At 48.7% G+C, this 9,366-nt stretch overlaps 1 protein-coding gene across 11 annotated transcripts in view; it reads left to right on the top strand.

Annotated features, from left to right (window-relative positions):
- Nucleotides 1-2,591: 2,591 nt before the first annotated feature.
- The window catches only part of LOC113922777 (pannexin-2), an 80,911-nt gene continuing 74,136 nt past the window's right edge, over nucleotides 2,592-9,366 (top strand). For 4 of the 11 annotated variants that reach the window (XM_027595040.2, XM_027595047.2, XM_027595038.2 and 1 more), the window contains exons 1-2: nucleotides 2,592-2,746; nucleotides 4,275-4,459. In XM_027595040.2, coding sequence (XP_027450841.1) covers nucleotides 2,650-2,746; nucleotides 4,275-4,459 — 282 coding nt within the window. In that variant the 5' untranslated portion in view covers nucleotides 2,592-2,649. The other 7 variants (XM_027595043.2, XM_027595045.2, XM_027595044.2 and 4 more) reach the window with 7 other exon arrangements.

The raw sequence follows: 9,366 nt of genomic DNA, 5'->3' as shown, positions 1-9,366 counted from the left end.
TCCACATAAAGCTTAAGCGAAGCATTGGTTTTGAATAACGAACTCTGTTGCCTTAGTTTCTCCACCAAGCAGAGACGAGAATTCTCACAAACCACAACCTGGGAAATCAAGAAGGGGTTTTGAACAGATGGAAATATCTCCCAAACTTCTTCACTGACTGTTTTTTGGTAAGAGATGGAGGGAGGGGCAGAGGGAGGAGAGCGAATCTCCTCTCCTTATCGGAGCCCAACGCAGGGCTCGATCCCACGACCCTGAGATCATGACCTGAGCTGAAACCAAGAGTCGGACACTTAACCGACTGCACCACCCAGGTGCCCCTTACTGTCTTCTGAATAACTGAATTAGTAGGAATCGGTCTGACCAGATTGAACCCTTCATGTTTTCATTTGAAGAAAAAGTCAAGCAGATTTCACCATTGCTGCGCCTTCCCAAGGCTGTTCTATAAGAAGAAAACACAAACAGCCTGCCTCGAATCGGAGATTGTGGAGCAAACTCCCTGAGGCTCTGGAGTCACAGGCCTTGGAGAAGTGCTTCCTTGTTTCTGTTGGCAATACCAGTTTCCAAAACAAATCCTGTTTTCTCCCACCAACTATTGTTCCTAAAATGCCCTTCCTCCCTTCTCTGCCTGCTGAGATCCCACTCATGTTTTAACATTTTCACTGCTATTCAGCAAATGTTTACAGAGTGCACAGGCAGACCAGTCCTTCCCACGTGGAGTTTACATGCTAATGGGTGCACAGGAGTTTGTGTGCTCTGTCACAGAAAGTAAGTCAGGGCAGCCTCAATGAGAAGCAGGTGTTTTGAGCAAAGACATGCGAAACGCCAGGAGAGGGGTCTCACAGAGAGCTTAACAGAGGTGCCACAGGTACAAAGGTCCTGAGGTGGCCAGGCTGGAGGACAATGAGCATAGCCATCACGTGAGGGATGAGGCCCCCTGTGGGCGTGAACACAGCCTTCGCTCCGCCTGCTGTGGACACAACACAGACTCCAAGGCGGACCCTCCGGAAGGTTCTCACACAGGAGCATCCGGCCGCTGGGCACAGAGCAGGCTGTTGGCCGGATGGCAGGGGAGCCCAGAGGTGGTGAGCTGTGAGCAGCTTTTGGATGGGTTTGGAAGTGCCCACGCAATGTGCGGTGAGGATCACGTGGGGCGAGAGGGTGAGGAGTTCGGTGTGGGCAGTGCGGGTGCAGTGCGTCTCAGCTGACGCAGAGGAGGCTGCGGTTTGCTTCTGAGGCCGAGGTGGACAGGTCTGTTGGGCATCCGCATGGACCAGCTGAGGAGCCGAGCTGAAGTGTCCAGAATGCAGGGCTGTCTCATGGAGTGGACACTCCTGCTGCAAACCACCCTTGTTGTCCAAGCCTCTCCCTGGCACCCCGGTAGGAAGCACAACCAGGGCCAACAGCCTCTGCCTTGGGTACCTGTTTCCTCCCCAACCCGGGAAAACCCTGGGACCTTCCCACTCCGCGATGCACTCCCAGTGCCCGTCTGAGATGTGGACTTGTCAGGCTTCTGAGATGTTGGGGAAGGACGACCTTCACAGCTCTCCAAGGGGAATCATAACAACATGGCATGGATGGACGAGCGACGCTCAGGCTGCCCTCGGACCTACTAAAAGGACAGTACACAGGTCACACACACACACCCCGGGGCCCCCGGGCTGACCCACTGAAGGTCAGGGCGGGTCACACCGACCCCGGGGCCCCCGGGCTGACAGAACGGGGGGAGCCGCGGGGTCCGTCTGGAGCAGCTCCAGACGCAGAGGCGGATGCGAGGGCTCATCCACACTGCATTCTCCAACCAGGACGAAATCCAATTAGGAATTAACACAAAATCCCTGAAATCCCCCAATATGTACGAGTTTATTCCCCGTCCGTGTAAAGTGAAGAAAATCCGTGCGCCGAGTGACAACGGAGATGCCAGCCCGGTGGTGCGGGGTGCAGCCGTCCCGAGCTCGAGAGAACTCATCTCACTCTCAGCTTGAGTCAGGAAAGCACGAGTTCAACAACAGGATTCAAGGCAGGAAATAATAAAGAAGAGACAAACATCAATGAAAAGAGGCAGTTTTCGAAGAGATGGATAGAATTCCAGCTAGAGCACGCAGCGGCGGCGGCGGCGGGGATCTGCGCCCGATGAGCCGCGCGGCGGGCCCCGCAGGCCGCAGGCGGGGACCAGGGAGACGCCAGGGACAGCTGGGCGCTCGGTCAGCGCACAGACGCCACCGCGGACACGACAGGAGCTCCGCGAGCAGCGGGGGAACCTCCCCACCGGGTCGTGCCAGCGCCCCGCCGGGCGGCGCGCCGACCGACGCAGCACGCCCGCCCGCACGAGGCTCCACCCACAGCGCGACATCGGGCGCCCAGCACGACGTCTCGCCCACCGGCACCTCGCCGCACTGGGCGGCATGCGAACGGTCGCCAACCGCCGGCCACCAGCTGGTAACGGCCGCGGCGCGTGCGGCGAGCCCATTGGCCGAGGGTGTGAGGGGCAGGCGCAGGCGCGGACGCGCCGACCCCATTGGCCGAGGCTGTGTGGCACGGGCGCAGGCGCGGACGCGCCGACCCCATTGGCCGAGGGCGGCGGGAACCGCGTGGCCGCGTGCGCTCACCCCCAGGCGGCGGGCGGCGCGGAGTCTGGGCGGCGGCACGGCCATGCTGCGACTCGCGACCAAGCTGGTTGCGTTCTTCTGGAGGAGAGCGGACGGCCCCGACGAGGACGCAGGGCCGCCGGGGCCCGAGCTCGCGGAAGGTGCCTCGCGCGGCGGGGCCGCGCTGCAGCCCGTGTCCACACGCCGGGGGCCCAGGGCGGGCGGGGACGGAAGGCGGCCGGCGGCCGCGGCCGGCTGTCGGACAGCCCCGGGAGCGCGCCCCTCCCTGGATGGGCTCCCTTCCCGGCCTGACTTGAAGAGGCCCTCTGCGGGGGGCGCCGTCGGTTAAGCACCGACTCGATCTCCACTCGGCGGCTGATCTCAGGGTCGTGGGGTCGCGCCCCGTGTCTGGCTGCACAGTCGGCGTGGAGCCTGCTTTTAGAAAAGGCAGTTAGAACAGGTGTTGTGTCAAGTGGGTGAGGGCACCGTGCCTGCCTAGCACGTCTGTGCACCTGGCTTGGAGTCTGCGTGTGCGGCCGGCAACGGGACAGACGTGTCCGCGCACCCTCGCGGTGACCGGCAGTTCCGTGTCGGGAAAGCTCGGGAACGGGCAGCCCGCCGGGCTCAGCCCGGGTCCACAGATCCTGGGGAGCCGTGCGTCTCCCTGCTGAGGCTGTGTTCGAGCGCGGAGGAGCACGGTGCACTCCCCCGAGGCTCTCTTCCTCCTCCTCGTGAGAACTGAGTTCAAGGGGGTGATTCTCTCGTTGTTTTCTCTAAGCTCTGAAAAAGAGATTCTCGACAGGAGAGGCCAGAAATGGCAGAGATGGAGTTGACCTGTTGCAGGCAGCATGCTAACTAAGAGCCGTCTGTGTCCAGACTTGCTGACGCCTCCGTAGCCGGCTTTGTAGCCTGGAGCCGGTCCCAGCGTCAGTCTGGGTCTTGTCTGTTAAATGGGGGCTTTCAGCATCAGCTTGAGCTCCAGCTCCCGGCTGCATTTGCATTTCAGTAAAGGCAGTGGAAGGAGCAGCCAAGGTGCACTGGGGACCCAGAGAGCACCGGCTGCTGCAGGGGTCGGTAGTGGGGATAGTCACTGCTCCGATGAGGGCTTGCCCGGCCTGTAGAGGCCAGACGAAGCTCGCCAAGCCTGGACTCTCTTCTAGCGTCTTGCTTGGTGAGATAATGCAGAATCTCCTGACACCATTGCTGGTGTTTTTGGTGACAAAGGAAGATCATTGGAGTGATGGCAGCTCATAGTAAGGGCTCCCCAGATGCCAGTATAAATACTGCACCCTGGCCTGTGCGTTGGACTCACTTCCATCACATCAACCCCAGACAGCTCCCTTGGGTAGAGACTGTAACTGTCTCTGTTTTACAACAGAACAAGCACAGAGTGGTTAGTGGTTCAGGACTTAGCCCAGAGATGCGCACGTGGCAGTAGAAGAGCTGGGATTCAAACCCAGGGAGTCTGGCTCTGGAGCCCACCACCCACACTCCTCAGAGGAACCTGGGCCGCCTGCCTCACAAACCCTGCTTTCTGAAGACTCTCCCCACCCCCCACCCCCGCCCCGGAGGGTTTTCCAGCTCAGAGGGCTCCAGACCACCTGGATGCTCCTGTACGCTGCCTTTCTCTGTAATGTAGGCTTGCTTCGCTTTTAAGGTCTGTATGATCTCTTTGTTTATGCATCTCAGGTGACACCAAGTTGAAAACTGTCCAGGGTGTCGTGACAAGGTACTGCAGCGATTATGGCATGATTGATGATTTGATCTACTTCTCTACTGAAGCTGTGACTAGCAAAGTGCTTCTCAATGTCGGGCAGGAAGTTATTGCTGTTGTGCAAGAAGATAAAGTATCAAACGGACTGAAAGCAATTAGGGTAAGGCCTGAGTGGTTTGCGAAGTCTCTCTCCATGGTGGGGCTTCATGTTTAGTTAACTTCTCAGAGGCAACGTGGGCAAGGCAGAGTGGGATGTACCTGCCCGGGGCTGCTTTTGTTTTTATAATGGTTTCTGTCTTAAAAAATCAGTGGTGGTTATTGTATGTTATTCAAACAACATAGAAATTTATAATTCAGAATGTAAAGCTTGTCTGTAATTTTATGTCATGGCAAAGAATGCTTAACATTTTTATTCTAGTATTTCAAAAAATTGTTAAAAATGATAATCATTGGACCCTTTTTTTTTTTTACAAGAGAACAAATCTACACCCTTATGTATTTTTCACTAAGTTTAAATCCTTGAGGGGCACAGCATCACACAGATTCTGTAGCCAGTGTCTTTAGCAGGAAGGTTCCTTCAGAATTTGGCACAAACCATGCCTCTGTTTCCAGGAGCACAAGTTACTTTTCCCCAGATTACTCTGGTTTTGTTCAGTTTGCCTCCAGGAGTCACTGTGGTGTTCTTTGCTTTGCACAAAGAAGTGCATCTCTTACCTAGATGGAATTCAGTTTCATCTGAGCATAACACCTCCAATTTTAAGAAGAGCTGTGTCCTCCCCTGGTTCCAGAGACCCCACTTATAGCCAACAAAAACGGCCTTCCAAACATATTTGTCATTTTAGGAGTCCTGTTCCAGCAGACTCCACCGGCTCCAAGGTGGCAGAAAGAGTGGGCCCTTGTGGTCCAGTTAGCAAAGATAATTAGTAGATTCTATTCAGCAATTGTGTTAATTTAAAAATTGTATTTTTTGCGCTGGAAGTCTTAGAAGTGGAATTGTTAGTCAAAGCATATGCACATTTAACATTTCAGTGGTTATCAGATTATCCTTTAATAAGGTACAAATTAATTTATACTCCCAGGAGCAAGATGAGACTGGCTGTTACCCAAAGTTGGCGAAGATGTGGATGTTATCAATCGCTGAAATCTTTGCCAATCTAATAAGTGAAAAGTGACTTCATAATTTTAACTTGCACTTAAGCCTTAAAGTAGATTAATTTTCACATTTTTTTCTAGGAGTTATTTTCATAATCTTTATACCTTTTTTTCTTTAAAGTTTTTTAAATTGAAGTTTCTATATTAGGGAAATTAGAGCTTTTTTCCTTTTTGTTAAGAGTTTTATTGAGACAGGGGCACCTGGATGGCCCAGTCAGTTAAGCGTCTGCCTTCAGCTCAGGTCAAGATCCCAGGGTCCTGGGATCCAGTTCTGTGTCGGGGCTCCCAGCTCAGCGGGGAGTCTGCTTCTCCCTCTCCCTATGCCCCTCCCAGCCGGCTGTCTGTATGTCTCTCTCTCTGTCTCTCAAATAAATAAAATTTTCAAAAAGAGTTTTATTGATATGTAATCTACACACTATACAGTTCACCCATTTGAGGTATACAATTCAGTGTTTTAATATATTCACAGAGTTATGCAGCCATCACCACAATCTGCCATAAACTGTTAGAAATATAATAATCAAGAACTTTTTCTTTGGGGAAAATTCTCCTCTGCATAGCTTCTTTTTCAGGCATGATCTCACCATGACAGCCTGTCCAGGCTTCATCTCTCCCTCTCCCCATTCTTGACTTGCTGGTCTTTTAGGAGGGACGCTATGAGAGTTCAAAATTTCTCTGTGAAATGTCGTTTTCATTTTTTAAAAAATGGTTTTTTTTAATTTAATCACCATCACCTCTTTCACCCATCCCCCCACCCATCTCCTCTCTAGTGACCATCAGTTTGTTCTGTATAGTTACAAGTCTGTTTCTTGGTTTGTTTCTCTCCCCTTTTATCCCCCTTTGCTCATTTGTTTTGTTTCTTAAATTCCACATATGGGTGAAATCGTATGGTATTTGTCTTTCTCTGACTATTTCGCTTAGCATGATATCCTCTAGTTCCATCCATGTCATTGCAGATGGCAAGATTTTGTTCTTTTTGATGGCTGAGTAATATTCCATTGTATGTATATATACCACCTCTTCTTTATCCATTCATCTGTTGATGGACACGTGGGCTGCTTCCATAATTTGGCTATTGTAAATGATGCTGCTACAAAGATAGGATGTATCCTATCTTTGTATCCTTTGAATTAGTCTTTTTGTGTTTTGTGTTTTGATTACTGGATCATAGCGTAGTTCTATTTTTAACTTTTTTTTTTAAGATAAGGGTCCAGTTTATTTTTTTTTAAGATTTTGTTTGTTTATTTGACAGAGAAAGAGAGCACACGCGCACAAGTAGGGGAAGCAGCAGGGAGAGGAAGAAGCAGGCTCCCCGCTAAGCAGGGAGCCCGATGCGGGGCTCAATCCCAGGACCCTGGGATCATGACCTGAGCCGAAGGCAGACGCCTAACCGACTGAGCCATGCAGGCGCCCCCAATTTTAACTGTTTGAGGAACCTCCACACTGTTTTCCAGAGTGGCTGCACCAGCTTGCATTCCCACCAACAGTGTAGGAGGGTTCCCCTTTCTCCGCAATCCGCCAACATCTGTCGTTCCCTGACTTGTTCATTTTAGCCATTCTGACGGGTGTGAGGTGGTATCTCATTGAGGTTTTCATTTGGATTTCCCTGATGCCGAGCGATGTTGAGCACTTTTTCATGTGTCTTTTGGCCATTTGGATGTCTTCTTGGGAGAAATGTCTATTCATGTCTTCTGCCCATTTTTAATCAGATTACTTATTTTTTGAGTGTTGAGTTTTATCAATTCTTTATACATTTTGGATAGTAACCCTTTATCAGAGCCCTTATGTCACTTACAGATATCTTCTCCCATTCAGTATGTTGCTTTTTAGTTTCATTGATTGTTTCCTTCGCTGTGCGGAAGCTTTTTATTTTGATGAAGTTCCAATAGTTTATTTTTGCTTTTGTTTCTCTTGCCTCAGGAGACATATCTAGAAAGATGTTGTTATGGCTGATGTCACATTACTGCCTGTGTTCTCTTCTAAGATTTTTATGGTTTCAGGCCTCACATTTAAGTCTTTCATCCATTTTGAGTTTACTTTGTGTGTGGTGTAAGAACGTGGTCCAGTTTCATTCTTTACATGTTGCTGTCCAGTTTTCCCGGCACCATTTGTTGAAGAGACTGCCTGTTTCCCATTGGATAGTCACTCCTTTGTCGAAGATTAACTGACCATATAAGTGTGGGTTTATTTCTGGGTTTTTTATCCTATTCCGTTGATCTTTGTGTGTGGACCATACTGTTTTAATGACTATCACTTTGTAATACAACGTGAAGTCTGGAATTGTGATGCCTCCAGTTTTGTTTTTCCTTTTCAGGATTGCTTTGGCTAGTCGAGGTCTTTTGTGGCTCCATACAAGTTTTAGGATTGTTCTAGTTCTGTGAAAAATGCTGTTGGTATTTTGAGAGGGATTGCATTAAATCTGTAGGTTGCTCTGGGTAGTATAGACATTTTAACAATATTTTTCTTCCAATCCATGAACATGGAATGTCTTTCCGTTTCTTTGCATCATCTTGAGTTTCTTTCATCAGTGTTTTAGCGTTTTCAGAATGCAGGTCTTTTCACCTTTTGGTTAAGTTTATTCCTAAGTATTTTATTGTTTTTGGTACAATTGTAAATGGGATTGTTTTCTTAATTTCACTTTCTGCAGCTTCATTATTAGTGTATAGAATGCAACAGATTTCTGTACATTGATAGGTATCCTGCAATTTTACTAAATTCATATATCAGTTCTAGTAGTTTTTTGGTGGAGCCTTTAGGGTTTTCTGTATATAGTATGTCATCTGCATGTGGTAAGTTTTACTTATTCCTTACCAATTTGGATGTTTTTTATTTCTGTATGTTGTCTGATTGCTGTGGCTGGGACTTCCAGTACTATATCAAATAAAAGTGGGAAGAGTGGACATACTTGTCTTTTTGGGAAATTAGAGCTTTTTAAGGAAGATTATTATATGAAAGTGTTGTAGATATCTCCCCCAGGATTATGTTTTAACGTTTTTTTTAAGGTTCTGTCTTATGCAGTTAAATGTGTCTTATCTTTTCCATGTGGCTTTGGCCTCTAAGAATCCTTAAAGAGGCTTATTCCACTCTTAGACATATCCACTCAGGTTTTCCTCTGAAAATTGTTTCTTGACATTTAAATACTTAGTCTGCCTGGAATTTATATGCTATACAGACTGAAAGAGGAAAGCAGACATTTCTTTTTCAGTAGCTGACCAGTCATTTCACTTTTTTTCCTTCTGATCAGGAATGTCCCTTTATCATACACCAGAACCCCATGTGCATGGGGCCCCCATGGTCCTGATGCCTGTGTGTGGGCCCTCGTGGCACTGTCTCATCCATGGGTGGTAGGCAGGTTTCCCTCCTCGATGTGGATGGAATTCTCCCACTCTCTGATTATTCTGGATGAACATTAGAGTCATTCTTTTGTTTCTCCTACTCAGCTCAGAATCGCTTTGGACAGCACCGAGTTTGTGGATCCATTTAGGCTAAGCAATGTGTGGATCATATATAGACTTCTCCAACTACAATTTATCCAATTATTTAAGCCCTCCTTTATGTTCTTTTTACAGCTTAATAGCTTTCTTTACTTAGGTTCTGCAAATTTCTTGTTTATTTCCAAGAATTTTAATGTTTATGTTCCATTATCAACATAACTTTGTATTTTTATTTTTTTTAAGATTTATTTATTTTAGAGCGAGAGAATGAGAGCATGAGCAGGAGGGGCAGAGGGAGAGAGGGAATCTCAAGTAGGCTCCATGCCCAGTGTGGAGCCCAATGCAGGGCTCAATCCCACAACCCAGAGATCAGACCTGAGCTGAAACCAAGAGTCGGACACTCAACTTACTGTGCCACCCAGGTGCCTCCTATATTTTTATAATTAATGTTTTTCTTCCTATGTAGGAAAGCTGCTGGTTT

The sequence above is a fragment of the Zalophus californianus genome, chromosome 9, assembly GCF_009762305.2.
Source record: "Zalophus californianus isolate mZalCal1 chromosome 9, mZalCal1.pri.v2, whole genome shotgun sequence".
In the NCBI taxonomy this organism is placed as follows: domain Eukaryota; kingdom Metazoa; phylum Chordata; class Mammalia; order Carnivora; family Otariidae; genus Zalophus; species Zalophus californianus.
Note: the sequence above shows the minus strand (reverse complement) of the source record. Positions and strands in the feature narration are given on the sequence as shown.